General features: G+C 42.5%; 2 protein-coding genes and 1 long non-coding RNA gene across 6 annotated transcripts in view; 1 reads left to right on the top strand and 2 right to left on the bottom strand.

Annotated features, from left to right (window-relative positions):
* Positions 1-97: 97 nt before the first annotated feature.
* Positions 98-9892, bottom strand: PDCD7 (programmed cell death 7). The gene is made up of 5 exons (XM_014057126.2): positions 9146-9892; positions 6467-6605; positions 4797-5033; positions 3211-3298; positions 98-2135 (listed from the first exon to the last, which is right to left on the bottom strand). Exons 1-5 carry the CDS (start codon positions 9890-9892, stop codon positions 2018-2020), a joined length of 1329 nt encoding a protein of 442 aa, XP_013912601.2. The 3' UTR covers positions 98-2017.
* LOC148048479 (uncharacterized) lies at positions 9880-13342 on the top strand. The gene is made up of 2 exons (XR_015695439.1): positions 9880-10237; positions 11827-13342. It is a non-coding gene; the product is annotated as an uncharacterized LOC148048479 (long non-coding RNA).
* Positions 13002-18749, bottom strand: part of CLPX (caseinolytic mitochondrial matrix peptidase chaperone subunit X) — a 26197-nt gene continuing 20449 nt past the window's right edge. For all 4 annotated transcript variants that reach the window (XM_087704352.1, XM_087704354.1, XM_087704353.1 and 1 more), the window contains 4 exons: positions 17788-18087; positions 16841-16933; positions 14810-14916; positions 13002-14551 (listed from right to left, as the gene is read on the bottom strand). In XM_087704352.1, the coding sequence (XP_087560478.1) occupies positions 14461-14551; positions 14810-14916; positions 16841-16933; positions 17788-18087 (591 nt within the window). In that variant the 3' untranslated portion in view covers positions 13002-14460. The remainder of the gene's footprint in view (positions 14552-14809; positions 14917-16840; positions 16934-17787; positions 18088-18749) is intronic.

Raw genomic sequence — 18749 nt, 5'->3', positions numbered from 1 at the left:
TTTTGTTTCCCACAGTGGCCACTGCTGCATCTTGTGGCTTTTTGCTTAAGGAGGTTCTGTGCCATGAAAGAAGCAAAATAAATGCCAGATACAAGCATTGAAATGCTGAGAATTTATTAAGTACAAACAAAAGGCAACCTTCTTTTATTAAACAGGGCTATCAGTCTCTCTGACAATTTACAGTTTCCCATTACAGCATCCTCCAGACTTTGTCTCCAACTTTACAAAACAATAAAGCAAGCTTTGCAGATGATTTGACAATTACCTTAAAACAAAAGTTTATTTATTGCACACATGTACCAGATAAAAGCTATAGTTTGCACTAGCAATTTGGGTACAACTTTCTCCTTTATGCTATTAAAAGCCATGCCTGGGGTTTCAATTTTTCTTAGGTCTGAGAAAAGATGATTTAACAGGGTTTGTGGGCGTATTATTTATACAAATAAAATGTGTTAAAATAGTAATATTTTTTTCTTAAAGAAATGCAGGAAGAAGTACGAGATAAAGAACACTCAGTCTTTCCAGTGTAAATAATGCTAAACTAAAACTGGTATTAAATACTTAGAACTTTGTTTCAGAAGTAAACAGATCTGAAGGAGCAAGTGGACGTAAAATAACCTAGTATCAAAATGGTATTCACCGAGCAGTAGAGAAAAGTAACAAGGTCTGGTATGAATACATTTCTTTTGGTCAACAATAGTAATTTCTAGGTTGTTGTTTTTTTTGCAATTTATGAATATCAGAATTTATACAGAAATGAACATTTTTTTCTTAAGAACTTTTTATAGGAAATCTGTAGAAGCACATACAGAGTTCCTAAGCAGTTAGTAATTCACAGGTAACAAAATCTCTATCCGCTTCCTCTTTACATTTTTTCACTTCAAGGAATGAATTGTGTTGCTGCAGTGTTTACCATTTATTTAAACTAGAAATGTGCCCTTCAGCTAGGGTTGTAAACTAGGCTAGCAAAGGGGTCATTTATTAAAACACAGAAAGGGGAGCAGGAGAGCACAGAAGTTCAAGATTCCTTTTTTGAATGCCAAACTATGCTTTGATGTTATAATGAAAATATGAAGAGGCAAAACCCTTTTAGATTATATCCCTATCCTATTATCCCACTTTAAGAGAAAAACAAAACGAAGCAAATGCTTCCCTAAGCATGTGAATCACATATGTGTGTATAAATGAAAGTCACTTTTTATGGCAACATGTAAAAAGCTAGTTAATTCACTCCATACAACTCCAATTTAATGCCATAATTTTTAAAAGCAGTCACTCGAACTTCAAAGGAAACTACTATCAGCCACATCTGTCAATTCACTTAACTCCTGCCACATAAGGCCAAGATAACCACAGAGGTGTTTTGGAAAATACCTTGAGTTTAAACATCTGGATACCATTCCAAAGAAATCATCTTTAATGTTGCCTCGGACAATAACTTCTGACTTCCCACAGTTTAGTTTACATTAAGAACACATAGAATAATGTTTAGCTGGTGCATTAATTGCATGGTCTCTGAAATGTATAAGCTCTATAGATAAGCTAAGCTTTACATCTGGCCTCTATTAGCCAATGTAACCTAGCAGATCCATTATTTTTCTATTGCTGGGATTACACTTTTGATTTTGTAGCACTTACATCCCTTTTAAGGTAAACTCAGATAAATTTCCGAGGAGTCATTTTAAAATATAAATCTATCCCACAAATTCCAATACATGCACAGCAGTGATTCATTGACACTTCTTTCATGATCAAAATCATTTGATACCAAAGTATAATTAGATGCTAGAGAGGATTTACAAGCACTACAATAAGTATCAATGCTTATCCTTTTAACAGCACCTTTAAGGACAAGGCTTGCCTTCTCAATCAATATTCTCTGGCAACCTTTAGCCACCTATAACACATTTAAACTCAAAGAACTCTTCTAATGTGAGTTGTCAATCACACATCGTTATGGCAGCCTTCCCAAACTGGCAAATCATGCCTTCTTATCTTCAACGGTGATTCAAACTCATCACCTGACAGCAGTGGCCCAGGTGTCACTGGAGGGAGGACTTGGAAGGACCCATCCTGGTGGAATGAAATCTCCTTCAGGATGATCTGTAGGCACCAAGTATTGATCCCATTCATGCCTTTAAGGGAAAAAGTTAGACAACACATTGAGCACTGTATCTATTCCTTGCCTGAATTATTTCACCCAAAGGATGCATTCAGACAACTGCAGCTGAATACGGAGTTCACAAATAGGTGCAAAATATTATAGTAATGTGGTTGCAGGCAATATGAATGAACTGTGGCTACTCCAGAGACCATCAAAAAAGATGTTCTATTTATATTTCATCTTTCTTTCAAGAGCATGCAATGGCATAGATTAGATCCACTCCAATTTTATCTTCACAATTAGCTTGTGAGGTAGATTAAGATATTGGATGCATTCACATAACAGGTTTGAATTAACTTGTTTTGTGGATTTGCACAATAAATCAAATGGCTGGCGTTTGTATAACAAATAAGTCATAAAGTACTAGCCAAATACAGCACGTTGTGCAAATGCAGCCATTAGGTTTATAAATGATTTAGTTCTATATACGGTATAAATGCAAGACTGTTTTTTGAGTGACCTGCCTGAACTTGAGTGGTGGGCTGAATCAAAATCTCAAGATTATAATCTACGATAGATATCCATACTGGTTCTACTCTGGCCAGAGAGATTCCATCATGCTGGAGACGGAATTTATATCTTTTGTTAGAGCAATGCGTATATATTACAAAAACAAATGATCTTTCCTATTTCAAAGAGAAATAAAGCAGACAAGGAAATTAGGTGGGAAGAAAGATACATAAAAATGGTCTTTTCTCGCCATTAATTTCAGTTTTGGGTCTCGTTAAAACCTCAACAGGTTTTATTAAACAGGACTATAAATCATTCTGGCAATTTATTGTTTCACATTACAGCATCCCGAACAGACAACTTTAATGCTTTACAGGACAATAAAATATTTACTTTACACAACTACTGACAGTTATACAACCTGAGTGGTGCATACTCAACAGTTGCAACTAAATATTAACATCTATAACAAATGGATTAAAAAGGAATTCATATGGAAGCCAGAATTCAAGACAGCTGAGAATTCCCAGGTTTTTATGTAAAATAATGTACACCAACACCTCAATTTGTTTTATTTACTAAACAATGGCTCTTACCTGATCTGGAGGAGAGCTGGCAAGGAATATTCAGCTTGCAAATAGTATTGTGTGAATGGCTCCAAGACGTGGCTAAATGGAAATTCTTCTAAAAATATAAATAAGTAAGAAAATCTTTACAGTCACCGAAATAAAAGCCTCCATTAATTGTAAGAATAGATCTCCTAGGTCAGCGATGGCGAACCTTATTTGGCTCGTGTGCCATAAGCGGGGGGAGCGCAGGGGGGGGGCATGCGTGGGTGTGCCACACCCATAATGCAATGTGTGACACTCCCCAGCGCGCATGTGCGCATGACAGGAGCTCCCCACCCCCATTTTTTGCATGCTTTTTCCCCCCTCCCCAGGCTCCAGAGGCTTTATAGGAGCCTGGGGAGGACGAAAACAGCCCCCCCCCTCCCTGAGGCCCCCCGGAGGCTTCAGGAGCTTCCCCGAAGCGCAAAAAAATGGCCCTACAGGCAAACCGGAAGTCACTTCTGGGTTGCTTGTAGGGCCGATTTTAGCCTTCCAGAGCGTTCAGGACAGAGGTAGTTTCAAAATTTTTTAGAACCTCTTCTGTAGGTGTGGCCTGCTTTGTGGGAGTGGCTTGCTGGCCATGTGACTGGGTGGGCGTGCCCAACTTGTAAAAAGTGGTGAAACTCACTTAACAATGCTCTTGCTTAGCAACAAAAATGTTGGCTCAGAAATTCTGGCATTTGAAGCACGAAAGTCTTAAAGCTGTCAAGTTACAAGACCCTTGCATCCCTAACCCTTTAGGAAAAAAAAAAAAACCCACGGGTGTTCAAACTTGACAGCTTTAAGACTTGTGGACTTCAACTCCCAGAATTCCTCCTCTCACTCTTCATCTTGATGATGTGGGGGGAAGGAGCTGGAACCGGCTCTAAACAGCACTGTGGAACCTCTTCTATAGAAGAGATTAGAACTGGCAGGAATCTACCCCTGGTTCAGAAGCCCTCAGGAGACTTTCCTGAAGGCCCCTGAAGGCTTAAACCGACCCTACGAACAAACCGGAAGTCCATTCCTGAACTTCCGGTTTGCCCGTAGGGCCAGTTTTTTGCACTCCGGAGGCTTCAGGGAAACTCCTGAAGCCTCCGGAGGGGGGGGGGGGGAGAGAAAGGAGCTGCTGTTTTCGCCCTCCCCAGGCTCCTATAAAGCCTCTGGAGCCTGGGGAGGGCAAAAAATGGCTTAAAAAAAGGCTGAACTCAGCTTGCCAGCGCGTACATGCATGCTGGCCACCTGACAGGGCAACGCCTCATGTGCCCTGACAAATGGCACCATGTGCCACCTGTGGCATGCGTGCCATAGGTTCATCATCCCGGTCCTAGGTTGTTTTTTTAAAGATGAAACTTAGTTTTAAATCCAATAGGTCAATTCTTATGTTGACATAGAAAAACTACATAAATAAACATTTTGGAGAATAGCTACTTTTTTTTTTTTTAAAAAAAACTTTGCCACTGAAATAAAAATAAACACTTTTAATGTAACTATTCTCTCTACAAAATCGCTACATAAATGAAGCAGAACATTCCTGGATTTCAAGGATAAATCCCCTTCTCCCAAACAATGAGCATCAGCATTCTGAACATTACCTGGATCCCCAAACAGTTTGGAGTCCATGTTGCGCTTCTGCTGCAGGAGTTTTTCCCTTTCCTTCTTCAGCTTCTTCTCCATGTCTCGTTTTCTTTCTTCTTCCTGCTCTCCTTCCAGCATGACTCGGAGAGCTCGTTCTTCAGCTTCGTAGAGTTCTGTGCGTTTTTTAATCGATGCTTTTAAACTCTCAACTTCGCTTTCAAAGGCTTCATCTGCAGCTGGCGGCGGACAAACACCTGCACCGAATACACACAAGGATTTATTGCTACTTTCTTTTTCTTCTTTTTGTTTCAGAAGAATCCCACAGCTCCTTTAGTTAGTAGTTCTTAACTTCCCAAGCTAAAATCCATCAAATGTTCGGTCAAAGAATATATGCCTCAACATGAAAGGGGAAAAAAAAAACTCAAATTCTTTCTCAGAAGGACATTTATATAGTTTATAAGAGCTGTGGTGGCACAGAAGTTAGAAAACTCTCCTGACTGCCAGCAGTTCGATCCTGATCAGCTCAAGGTTGACTCAGCCTTCCCTCCTTCCGAGGTAAAATGTGGACTCAATTGTTGGGGGCAATTTGCAGACTCTGTAAACTGCTTAGAGAGGACTGTAAAGTGGGATATAAGTCTAAATGCTATTGCGGGTCCTTTTTCTCAAAAGAGCCGAGGTGGCGCAGTGGTTAGGGTGCAGTACTGCAGGCCACTTCAGCTGATTGTTATCTGCAGTTCAGCGGTTCTAATCTCACCGGCTCAAGGTTGACTCAGCCTTCCATCCTTCCGAGGTGGGTGAAATGAGGACCCAGACTGTGGGGGCGATATGCTGACTCTGTAAACCGCTTAGAGAGGGCTGAAAGCCCTATGAAGCGGTATATAAGTCTAACTGCTATTGCTATTGCTATTCTCATTTACATTAGGTTTTATTTCAATAATATAGTTTCCCATCTAGATTTCTGGATTTGATTTAAATCAATGCCTTGGGGTGGGGGAAAGAATATGATCTCTGGGATTTTTTCTCCTCCTCTACTCCATTCCTCAATTATTTGCAGCTATCTTTGAATTACGACTACTTGTTTAACAGTGGTTTGCAGTTACAACGACAATGAAAAATTTAGTTTATAACCCATCCTCAAAGTTGCAACTGTAACACCACCCCAGTGGTGATGTGCTTACAATTTAATTGTAAACGTCACCTGGCAACCAGGTGACATTTACAATGATTGCAGCATCTTGCAGTCACATGAATGCAATGTGGAACATACTCAACAAGCATAGTCAATGTGGGAAACCAGATTCATTTAATAACTGCAGTAAAAAAATGGTAATAAAATTAAGTCTGGTCACATGACGACTGGCTTATTGACTATACTGATTAGCAACCAAAGTTCCCGTCCTAATTGTGGCTGTTAAGTCAAGGACTACTTGCATGTCTCTTATCGTCTATGCTACAAGATTGGATTGGTTCACTATGCAAGTCTTCTAAGTTTATAGTGAACATTAATATCTAAAGCAGATTTTAACAAGAAAATCAGAAAAAGCAGTGTGAGATCCACTGGCAGAAATGTTAGGACTTTTGCACCAAGTTTCCCAACCATACAGAGTACTGTACACCAAAAGGAGTAAACACAAAGTAAAACACGCAGAATCAGAATTAGGAATGATTTTAAAAATCCAGAATGTACCTTTCCTTCCTGCTGCTTCTTTTCTTAGTTTCCTAAGCTTTTCTAAGCCACGCAGAATTTCTGCCATCCGCTTTGTGTCTGCTTGCTTTTTTCTCACTTCTGATAACACACTATCGGCAGCAGCTTTAAGTTCTTTTTCCTAAATTAAAAGAGTATCAGTTAGAAAACAGAACAAGAAGGCCCACAACCACCTTCCAAACAGTAGGTAGAAGTGGGTTTGTTAGGTGCAAGGAAAGAGAGATCTTTGTCGAAAACTTTTTTGCTCAGCAACACCGTGTGAAAGGCACCCCTTGGGAAGTTCAAGATAATATACGGGCAAAAAAATGAACAAATGGCATCTCTGAGACATTCTGCCTTTATCCCCAAAGTACAGTCCAATAATACAGAAATAATCCCCCCGCAGTTTTTTAGTTTCTTTCTGCTATCAGTCATGCTTACAAGATAACTTGTAAAATAAGTAAATACATGCAGTCCTTGACTTACAACCACAATTGAGCCCAAAATTTCTTTGCTAAGAAAGATAGTTGTCAAATGAGGTTTACCTCATTTTACGACCTTTCTTGTCTGAGTTGCTAAGTGAATCACTATAGTTATTAAGTTAGTAACAAGGCTGATAACTGAATCTGGCTTCCCTGTTGATTTTGCTCAGCAAAAGGTTGCAAAAGGCAATCATATGACCTCAGGACACTACGACCGTCATAAATACATGCCACTTGCCAAAACTCTGAATTCTGATTGTGTGATCATGGGGATGCTGCAACCATCCTAAGTATGTCCCAAAGGTGCTTTTTCAAGAGGCAACTGGACTTTCTTGTTTTTCTTTGAAGATGTTTCACTTCTCATCCAAGAAGCCTCTTTAGCCCTGTTCTAAGTATGAAAAACGGTCATGTCACTCTTCTCAGTGCTGCCGTAACTTCGAATGGTAATTAAATGAATAAATCAAGGACTACCTGTACACAGCAAACCTTTTTTTTACTCCTATTGCCATGGCAAAACTATAGAGGTTTGTATTAGCAATGTCATCATAAGTTGAATTGTAAAATTATAAATATTTCCTGGTGAGTGTATATGTGAGTGGGTGTCTGTATGTCTTGTTCCTCATTGTCAGTGAAATCCATTACCCCGTAAACTGGCATTGAGGAAGAATAGGGCTAAGAATAGAATAGACCAGTTATGGCTAACCTTTTTTGGCTCGGGTGCCGAAAGCACGAACGTGCGATATGGCCTCCCTTCCGCCCTGCCCGCGAATGTGCACATGACCCCCCCCGTTGCCCCTCACATGCGTGCATGACACACACACACCCTTCTGAAGCCTGGGGAGAGTGAAAACGGCTTCCCCCGGCAGCTGGAAACAGCCTGTTTCTGAACTTCTGCTAGGCCCATTTCCCCCCCTCCTCAGGCTTCGGAGGCTTTACTGAAGAATGGGGAGGGTGAAAACTGTCTCCCCTGGCTCTCCGCAGGCACTTCAAAGGCTGAAAATCAGCTGGCCGGTGTGTGCCTGCACGCTGCAGCTAACCTAGGGCAACAGCTTGTGTGCCCTCAGAGATGGCTCCGCATGCCACCTCTGGCACGTGTGCCATAGGTTCACCATCAAGGGAATAGACTATTCTTTATTGGTCAAAATATGACTAGATGCACAAGGAATTTGTCCCCAGTGCATACGCTCTCAGTCTAGCTACAAACAACAAAGTGGTAACTCATAGCTCATAAATCCTACTTACAATAATAAACCTTAAAATACCTAAATCATAAGATGCCAACAAGAGAAATAGTAGAATAGATGAGAAGGATAATAACAATAACAGTCCTTACTACATAGTATAATATCTTTAGGCATAAGACAGGGTTGTGGGAGTTCAGCAAAGTGATGGTGGCAGAATATGCTGCCTCTACAGGCAGTCCTCGACTTATGACCACAATTGAGCCCGGAATTTCTGAGGCTAAGAGAAGCAATTGTAAAGGGAGTTTTGTCCCATTTTACAACTTGCTTTGCCACATTTGTTAAGTGAATCACCGCAGTTGTTAAATTAGTCATACAATTGTTCAGTGAATCTGATTTCCCCACTGACCTTGCTTGTCAGAAGGTCGCAAAAGGGAATCATGCGACCCCAGGATGCTGCAACAGTCATAAATGTGAGTCAGCTGTCAATCGTCTGAATGTCAATCAGGTGACCATGGAGATGCTGCAACTGTCGTAAGTGTGACAAATGGCCACAAGTGACTTTACCCAGCACCGTTGTAACCTCGAATGGACACTAAGTGAATTGCTGTATGTCGAGGACTGCATGACTCGGTGGCTCAGTGACTAAGGCACTGAGCTTGTCCATCAGAAAGGTCGGCATTCAACGGTTCGAATCCCTGGTATAGGTCTCCTGCGTGAGCAGGGGTTTGGACTAGATGACCTCCAAGGTCCCTTCCAACTCTGTTAATTAAACCTGTATTTTCTCTGCATTTCCACACCGGGAACATCCACCCAGCAAAAGGAGCAGAGCAGTAACAATAACAGAGTTTTGAAGGGACCTTGGAGGTCATCTAGTCCAATCCTCCCTGCTCACGCAGGAGGCCTGTACTAGGGATTCGGACCATCAGAAAGCCTCTGCTTCCCAAAGCCCGGCCAGCCGCTTCTCTTCTCTCAATGACCCGAGGAGCCCTCCCACCCCCATGGACCCCAAGACCCACCCGGTGCCGGTCCTCCTCCTCCTGGGCTCGCCGGGCCCTCCAGAGATCGATGCGGGCCTTGCGCTCCGCGCGTTGGGCTTCCTCCTCCTGCCGGGCGTCGCGGGCCTCTTGCCTCCGCTGCTGCCGCCGCTTCCTCTTCTGACGACCCCGCTCCAGCCGGCCCCGCAGCCGCTCCAAAGCGCCGGGATCGCGTAGCGGCCCCACCAGAGCGCGGAGCTCCTCCAAGCCGGCCTCGGCTTCGGCCGTCTCGCCCGGAGTTGCTTTATCGCCCCGCCGCCGCCAGGCAGCGCAGAGCCCGGCCACGCGCGCCACCGCCCGTAGCGCCTCGCCCGCCGCCTGCGCTGCCTCGTCCGCCGTCAGGCCCCGTTCCCGACGGGGAGGCGCGGCGATCGGCCGTCGGCGCCTGATGAAGCGGCTGAGCCAGGCTTCGTCGCCGTCGCAGGCCTCGTCGCCCGGCACGTCTGAGGCCTCGGGGGTAGGCCGCGGCGGGGTCACCGGTCTCCATGACAACGGCGGCCTCTCCGGCAGGGTCGGCGGCCACTGAGGTGGAGGATGAAGCGGCGGCGGCGGTGGCAGGAAAGGCGGGAGGCCTCCGCCTGGGAACGGTGGATAGAGGCCCCGCGGGAAAGGCTGAGGCGGCGGTCCCCGGAAAGGCCCCGGGGGAGGCAACGCGGGCGGAGGAAAGCCGGCGGGCTGCGGCGGCCCCGCGAAACGCGAGGCGAAGTGAGGAGGCGGCGGCTGAGACATCATCAGAATAGGCCGCGCGGCCTCGTCTACACAACGGCCTCTATTCCTGCGCTTTGGGAAGAGCGGCGCCCCCTGCAGGCTCGGGGGAGCGTCGGCAGGAGGAGCTTCTCTGTCCCCGGAGCGACTGTTGCGCCAGAACGGAGCAAGCTTCTCGGATGGAAGAAGTGATAAGTCTTCAAGGCAAAAGGAAGTCAGCACCTTTGCATTTTTTTGGAGGGGGTCGTAAATGGGGCAAAGAAAGACCCTTGATGGAAGCCTCCAGGCTCCAGAGTCTGTACAGGTAGTCCTTGACTTACGACCACAGATGAGCCCAATGTTTCTGTTGTTAAGTGAGACATTTGTTGAGTAAGTTTTCCCCACCCCATTTTATGGCCTTTCTTGCCGCAGTTTGTTAAGTGAATCACTGCAGTTGATAAGTTAGTAACACGGTTGTTAAGTGAATCTGGCTTTCCCATTGACTTGGCTTTTCAGGTCATAAAAGCTAATTACATGACCTTGGGACACAGTAATGGTCATAAATATGAATAGCAATAGCAATAGCAGTTAGACTTATATACCGCTTCATAGGGCTTTCAGCCCTCTCTAAGCGGTTTACAGAGTCAGCATATTGCCCCCAACAACAATCCGGGTCCTCATTTTACCCACCTCGGAAGGATGGAAGGCTGAGTCAACCTTGAGCCGGTGAGATTAGAACCGCTGAACTGCAGATAACAGTCAGCTGAAGTGGCCTGCAGTGCTGCACCCCTAACCACTGCGCCACCTCGGCTCTTATCACCTGCCAAGCATCTGAATTTGGATCACTTGGCCATGGGGATGCTACAAAGGTGGTAACTTGAAAAACAGTCATAAATCACTTTTTTAAACTTTGAACAGTCACCAAATGAACTGTTGTAAGTCGAGGATCTGGCCACAAGGAGATATAAACCTCTTGGGTTATGATCTGCCTGGGTTCAAATGCCTGAGTTGGGATCTGGGTGATTTTTGAAAAGCTAGCTCATCATTTTCCCGTTGATTCCTCAGGCAGAATATTTAAGATGGGGAAAAGAAGAGGGTGATTGGTGATAGATAGTGGAATTATTTCTTTGCTGCTGGCACCCTTAGCAAAGGGGGGGGGCAAGGGGGCCCAGCTTTTGATTCCTCCGGGATTGGGCGGCCTATAAATAAAATTAAACTTGAAACTTGATAGAGCTGAACTCTACATAAGCCTTCCCAAGTTAGTATAGTATTTTATTGTCATTGTACATCATATGTACAATGAAATTGGTTTTATCCTCACTGGTGCAATCCATGACAAAAAAATACAAACAACATATAGTATAAAGAATAATCCCTATGCAAGGAATTAGGAAAAGAAAAAAAAAGAAAGAAAAACATACCGGTACATTTCTGCCTGTGCGTGGAATGATTGTGGTTGTGTTTAAGACTGACAGCCTAAGGATAGAAACCATCTTTAAACCTGTTGGTTCGGCTGGCTATACTTGGATGTCTTCTGCTTGATGTGAGAAGTGTGAAGAGACACTGACTAGGGTGTGAATCATCTCTGAGTATCTTCCTTATTCTGCTAAAGCAGTGAGACCTGGCAATGTCATCCAGTGCTGTTAGAAGGCAACCAATGGTTTCTTGTGCTGAAATGATCATTCTCTGTAGTGCCTTCCTGTCCACAGCTGTTAAACCAGCATACCATACTATAACACAGTATCTGAGGACACTTTCTATTGTGGACCGATAGAAAGAGGTCATCAGCCATTGTTCCACATGATTTTTTTTGCAGGGCTCTAAGGAAAGAAGTCTCTGTTGGGCCTTTGCAAAGTTGCAATCTTTGGAGAGGTGAAGGACTGGGGTGCAGAGTTAACACAACAGGGTATATGATAACTTTTCTTTTTGCAGGAATTGATTGCACTTGTTAAAACCTCTGCTGCCTTTCTTTGAAACAGGCATGATTGGATTTAGTGCAAATTTCGGTCGTGGCCAGAAGGAATGCTGGAATTACTGGATCTATCATAACAACTATGTATATACAATGAACATTCAAATAAATGCCTGCTCCAGGAAACAGACTTTCAGGACAGTGGGATTCTCCCACTTTAAAAAGCAGACAAGGTAAAGCACCACTGCAAGCATCTGCCAGTCTGCTATACTGTATCTTCAATTTTCCAAGTACAGTATCTTTCGAATAATTATCATCCTGCACAATGGCAGCACCAATGGGCATTCCTGCACTGTGTTATCTGAAATCTAAAGACATATTCCCCTATTGGAAGCCTTCAGGACATCTAAAAAAACAGACACTGATCTTTTACAAATTGCCTTTGTAACATAATGGTGCATCGGATCAGGCAGAAGTGGTCAGAAATCTATGGAAAAGTAATAGACTTAGGAAGCTGGCAGGCTGCGAACCAGCAGTATTTTGTCTTTTGAATGAAAAGGCCTGGAGACAAAAACATATGAAGAATGGTTGCAGGAATTGGGTATGGCCAGTCTGGAGAAAAGAAGGACTGTGGTGATATGGTAGCAGCATTGAAGTATTTCAGGGGCTGCCACAAAGAAGATGGGGGTCAACTTATTTTCCAAAGCACCAGAAGGCAAGACAAGAAACAATGGATGGAAACTAATCAAGGGGAAAAGCAATTTGGAATTAAGGAGAAACTTCCTGACAGTGAAACAGTTAACCAGTGGAACAGCTTGCCTTCAGAAGTTGTAGGGACTTCATCACTGGAGGTTTTTAAGACAAGACTGGACGGGCACCCATCTGAAATAGTATAGGGTCTCCTGCTTGAGCAGGGACTTGGACTAAAAGACCTCCAAGGGCACTTCCAGTTCCATTCTGATTGATTTATACTGTCACACTAAAAAGTGAGGAGCTGTGCACAACGAATCTGCAGAGCACCGAAGATCAATTCTTCTAAACTCATACCCACCCGATGACTGATATCCACACATGGGTTGAGGAATTTGAAGTTGAGGTATCCCTCATCCACCATCAGTCATTACCGGTTGTGATGGAGATTCCCATCTGTTTTAACCAACTGGTTGAAATAATTATATGCTTAAGCAGAGGTTATAATTTGGTAACAGATTTACATCTCACACAGAGAGGAAAGACATCAAATTTGCAGGTAGAGACTTTAATTTTCAGAAATGAATCAAGAACATTAGCGATCCTTTTTCCGTGTTTTTACAGATACTGAAGGATCGAGTTAACTGAAAAACAAAAGAGATTTAAAAGTAACAGGATGCCGTATCAGCATTTGAGCTTATAATTTAAATAAGAATTTTGTGCAAACAGTGCCTACTGATAATATTGAAAAATATACAATTTTGTTATGTTCTGGTGTCCTTTTGTGGTATAAGGTAATCTGGGGAAAATATCTGGCACCAAAAAACTGATGCTTGATGGTTTCAGTAGGTTCAATTAATCTACAATATTAAAAAAAAATTGGCGTAACATTTTCAATGTTGTATTGGACTGTTTCTAAATCATTATTCTCATAAAGGGTGCAGCCCCTCCTTTAATTCACCTGTTCTTATAACACATCTATTTTTCCCCTAAGTGACATATATTTTTAAATATTAAAAACCTTTGGTATTACACATAATTATTTAATGCATTGCATTATGTTTTTAGGGAAACAGACTGCAATAATCTAAAATATGGCCTTTGTACAGTCTGTTTAGAGCAACCTGGATGCATGACAATAAATTTGTGGGTGAAAATACAGCCTTTTAAGCTTCAATATCCCATTTTTAATGGTGGTCTCCAAAATAAACATAACAAGAAACTCCAGCTCCCACTGCATTTAAAGGAGAGCTATTAACCCATACTGAATGATCCTCAAACCAAGATAACCAAAATCGTGTATTCATATATAAAATAACTTCCCCATTTTCCAGTTTCATTGCAAAAAATATCTAAATATTGCTGGTATCAGCACTGCATTTTAACTTAAGACTGAGCAAAATTAAGCAGGACTTGGGAAATTTGCCTTTGCCCAATGACCATTCAAATCTCTCTTTTTTTTTAATGATGGTGACAAACCACAAGATCAGTGTTTGTTTGTTTGTAGCAACTATAGTTGTTTGCGAACGTGTTGTTTAACCTCAGAGGGGAATTGCTGGATTATTCTTAGTTTTAGGAAAGACTGCAGGTTTCCTAAGATATTTCGTGTATATGTGAAGGTCCTGAACTCAACAGGATTCTAATTGGGAGTGGGGTTAGGGAGCACTTAGGGAGGAGTGGGGGTAAAGGGGAAAATGTGTTTGCATTACCATCCCTCTTCAGCCAGTTTAAAAAGCACATTTTTGTGGGTTTTTTTTAATTGAACAAAACTTAATATACAGTTCACTTTCTCAACATTATATCATTTTTAGTCCACGTGTCCACTGAACAGACCCAATGTGATGTTATAGAAACTCATGATCTGGTTTCCCATTAGAGAGAGGCCAAAGTTTTCAACCATGGGTCCTATAGTCAGGAGGAATCCAATGTTAGCAACAGCCTGCAGGGCCATGTATGGTCTCAAACAAAGACAGACACATTGGGTGCTTTTGCTGAGGAACATTCTGACTGTTTAATGGTTTGCGGCATCTGCTTGGCGGGCCCAACTTTCTTCTTCTACTCCCGAGTCATATTCTTCCTCCGAGGAATCTTTCGTTGGAGTCCTATAATTGAAATGGGAGCAATGTCAAATGTCTGAAATAATCAAAGTGGAGATCTTGTCAGGAAACAGAAAGAAAGAAAGCTGATTTGTGATTCATACTGAACTGAACGTTTAACAACAATCTCCATAGTTCATTGAAATTGCCCTTAGCAACGACAGACTTAATTGCAGAATAACCGCTTACCTAGAAAATTGTCTGAAAGGCTCTTGAGAAAGAAAAAGTCAGGAGCCAACCCAATCTAACTCTAATCAATTTTACCTGACGTATCCTGGTTCTTTTTTTCCTTCCACAACTTCTTTGTCCACTTCCACACATACTATGTCAGAGTTGGGTACTTCAAACATTGGTTCCAGCAGTAACTTTTCCTAAAGTTGCGGGGATGAAGAGAACAGTTCAGGTATTTTTCTCCTCCCCTCTAAATCACAGTACACAATTTCTGTTTTAACAACAATCTAACAATAGGCAGTTGTTTGGCCCATTTCTGGATCTGAATGAAAGTGCCAAAGTTTGTCACTCAAACTGTGCTGTGCACTTGCCAAGGAGACATACCCAAATGCTATTCCCTGATTTCATGATTATGAATGAAACCATTTCCTCCCAATCCTGCTGTTAGGCCTGGAAGCCATCTTTTGCATTGGGCCTTCAGGCCTATCACATTTAATGCTGTGGGAAACTGGGAGGGGGTTTATATGGAGTATGGGATATGTATGTATGTATGTATGTATGTATGTATGTATGTATGTATGTATGTATTTGTTTGTTTTCTGAGGTTTTCGCGGGTGTTGGTATGTAGGTCTCTAGTTATTCGGGTTTTCTCCCGCGTAAAATTGGAGATGTCTTGGCGACGTTTCAACGAAGTCTCATTCGTCATCTTCAGGCTTGGTGCTTCCAGGAGCAATGGTGGAATCCTGGAAGCACCAAACCTGAAGATGATGAATGAGACTTCGTTGAAACATCGCCAAGACATCTCCAATTTTATGCGGGAGAAAACCCGAATAACTTAGAGACATACATACATACATACACATACATACATATATATACATATATATACACACATATATATATACACATATATATATATACACATATATATATACACATATACACACACACACACACACACACACACATATATATATATATATATAATGTCTGTGTGTGTTTAAATAATATTCCTTTCTCAGAGAGCCAAGGTCGTTTTGTCCCTGCACCTGGACTGACATGGATGGGAGAGATGTTCCTTTGTGACTGTGGCTGATTGGGCCATATGATGGACATGTGGATGCTGGGCAGGGACTTTCATTCAGATTCGGGTTTTCCCAGATATGCCAATATGACATCTCTAATAAAGTGGAACTTTGAGGAAGCTCAAGCCTCGGAGTCTTCTTTTGTTGGGGGTGTTACTTGGAACCCTGACTCCTGCCTTCTAATCCCAAAAGCAGTGCTGTTACCCACAAGGCAAAGTGAGACAGCTCTTAGAAGGAGAAAAGTTTTGGAAATGAGGACAAAAGGCACAGACTGAAAGACAAACTTTATTGGGTTCATGGCATACACTCCTTCCACAAATGGAGAGGATGAATGCACAAAAGAAGCACTTGCCTTACAAGCCTCCTGCTTACTGAAGTCATGCAAGCATCAATGTATTTTTCCTTAAACCAGATTTTTATCTTAAGATGATAGCCAAATATGGACCCTCTTCATATTACCTATATTTTTCAGTTCACAGGGAAGAAATTAGAAAATCAATTACCATGGAATTGTCTCCTATCAAGGAGGATGGTTTTTTGTGTGTGTGTGGTCCCGTTCTTGACTCACCAACTACTTCCAACGATTTTATACACAGACCAGTGATGGGTTCCAGATCCCGTTCCAACTGGTACGGTTGGAACGAGCCTGGCAGCGCCCACATGGCGTGCGCATGCGTCATACCTACCCGCGACAACTCTGCAAGCCTCCGCAGCGCTCCAGCTGCTCGGCAGAGCATTGCGCAGGCACTGTACACACCATGTGTCTGTGCAGAAGCGCCAAAGGCTTAAAGGACAGATAAGGAGCTCAGGCGGGTGGACCGGCCCTCCGGAGCACCATACCGGAACGGTACCCAATGCTCCGGGCAGGCTCCGGTACGCTCGTACTGGGGCGGACCGCCTGCAACCCACCACTGACACAGACATAGAGAACAGGGGAGAGAGTGTAAAACATCCTGCAGTCGCCCACATAAAATTATTATATGGAGGATTAATGCCTGCACACCCGGTAATTAAGCAGCAATCAGGCAAAAGCTCTTACCATGATAGATCTAAGGCCTCTAGCTCCCGTCTTGCGGTCCAGAGCCAATCTGGCTATTGCTTTTAAAGCATCCTCTGTGACGTTTAATTCACACTGTAAGACATAAGATTATGGACATTTTAAGAATGCTACATTTACTAATACCTGATTTCTTTTATGCTTCTGGTTTAATAGAAGTGTAATAGACATAAAGGCAAAACAGATACAGTCACTACAGGTAATCCTCAAGCTTATGACCACAATTGAGCCCAAAATTTCTGTTGCTAAGCGAGAGTTGTTAAATGAGTTTTGTCCCATTTTATGACCTGTTAAGTAACTGCTGTTAAGTGAATCACTGTAGTTATATGGCTGTTAAGTGAATCTGGCTTCCCCACTGACTTTGCTCATCAGACTTTGAAAAAGGTCACTAAACAAAGCGTTGTAGGTCAAGGACTGCCTAAAATGACACACGAACACGTTCATAAGAAGTCAAAAGAAGCGGATGCTGACCGGCTGCCCTGAAAAAGGGATGTTCATCTGTCCTGGGGTAGTAAAAAACAACAGAAAATAGCAATAGTAGACTTATAATATAGCCGAGGAGGCGCAATGATTAGAGTGCAGTATTGCAGGCTAACTCTGCCCACTGCCAGGAGTTCGATTCTCGCCAGCTCAAGGTGGACTCAGCCTTCCATCCTTCCTAAGGCTATAAAATGAGGACCCAGATTGTTGAGGCAAGATGCTGACTCTAAACCACTTAGAGAGGGTTGTAAAGCATTGTGAAGCAGTATATAAGTCTAAGGGCTATTGTTATTAAAGATAAACCTAAATCATATATTATTATATTATACCTTTATTTTAAAAGGTAATCCCTTCAACCTCACTTAAGATCAATCCACTCTTTGAGCAAACCCAAGCTTGATCTACAAGAAATAATATGCTATCATAAGAAAATACCCTAAGAGGCAAACCTTGTCCATGCTGAATAACGCCTGGTACTGGGGAATGACTGCATTCCGGGGCTCTGTAAGTATCCGCACAAGAGTTTTCTCATCCAGGCTGTGCAGGGGAACGACCACCGGTAAGCGTCCCACAAATTCAGGGATCATGCCAAATTCAATCAGATCCCGGGCTTCGACGTGTCGAAGCAAGCGGTCTTTCTCTTCCATCTCTTGCTCAGAACTGGACTCGCTGCTCAGATTAGCCAAGTCGGCGGCAGCTGCGGCTCTTCTGCCTTTCCCCAGATTTGACGAGGCACCGAAGCCAAGATACTGCAAGGCAAAAGGTTCTGGCTTTAATAACAAAACTAAAGCTAATGTTTCGTTCTGGGGGTGTGAAAATGCATTGCAGGAAATTATACAAAGCCCATATGGGAGGAATCACCCTTTAGCTAAGGATCTTTTCCAAAACTGATGGGATAGAGGAAAACCTCTGTATTGTATGTAAGTAAGTTCAGTAGATACTGAATGCAACCAAGAGAACATGGAGTCAGCCTTTTTAAATGAATCATAAAATCCACTGGTTTATAAATTAGACTGGATGTTTACACACTTCATATAATTTGTAAATTTAGATACACGGAGATCCCAATGTTATATACAATGTTTCCCCCTATTTGGTTTGTAAAACTGAAGTTTAATTGTTGTCATTCCTCTATTTTTTCATGAGAAGTTTAAAGAGAGCGCTTTCAATAAGATCAACAAATCAGTCTAAATTGGATCTAGCTTATCCAGAAACTTCACAACAGGATTTGAATCCATTTTTTTCATCTAAAGGCCCTGGGTAAACAAATTTAGTCCAAAAGAAGTCATTATAGCAATTAAAGAACAAGATAGCTTTCATCTTCCAGACAATGACAGCATTTCTCCTAAAAAGGACATGGTTATTAATGAATATTCTCTTCTATTGGATTAACAAATATTTAGAGTGCTGG

The sequence above is a fragment of the Thamnophis sirtalis genome, unplaced genomic scaffold, assembly GCF_051295495.1.
Source record: "Thamnophis sirtalis isolate CommonGarterSnake01/CBP01778 unplaced genomic scaffold, rThaSir2_p1.2 scaffold_2, whole genome shotgun sequence".
NCBI classification, from domain to species: domain Eukaryota; kingdom Metazoa; phylum Chordata; class Lepidosauria; order Squamata; family Natricidae; genus Thamnophis; species Thamnophis sirtalis.
Note: the sequence above shows the minus strand (reverse complement) of the source record. Positions and strands in the feature narration are given on the sequence as shown.

Excerpts from the sequence above, each read along its gene's own strand:
- PDCD7 (XM_014057126.2), bottom strand. The coding sequence starts at position 9,892 with ATGTCTCAGCCGCCGCCTCCTCACTTCGCCTCGCGTTTCGCGGGGCCG. Across the intron at positions 6,606-9,145 it reads AGGAGGAGGACCGGCACCGG|GAAAAAGAACTTAAAGCTGC; the intron begins GTGGGTCTTGGG and ends CTTTTAATTTAG. Across the intron at positions 2,136-3,210 it reads CCAGCTCTCCTCCAGATCAG|GCATGAATGGGATCAATACT; the intron begins GTAAGAGCCATT and ends TTTCCCTTAAAG.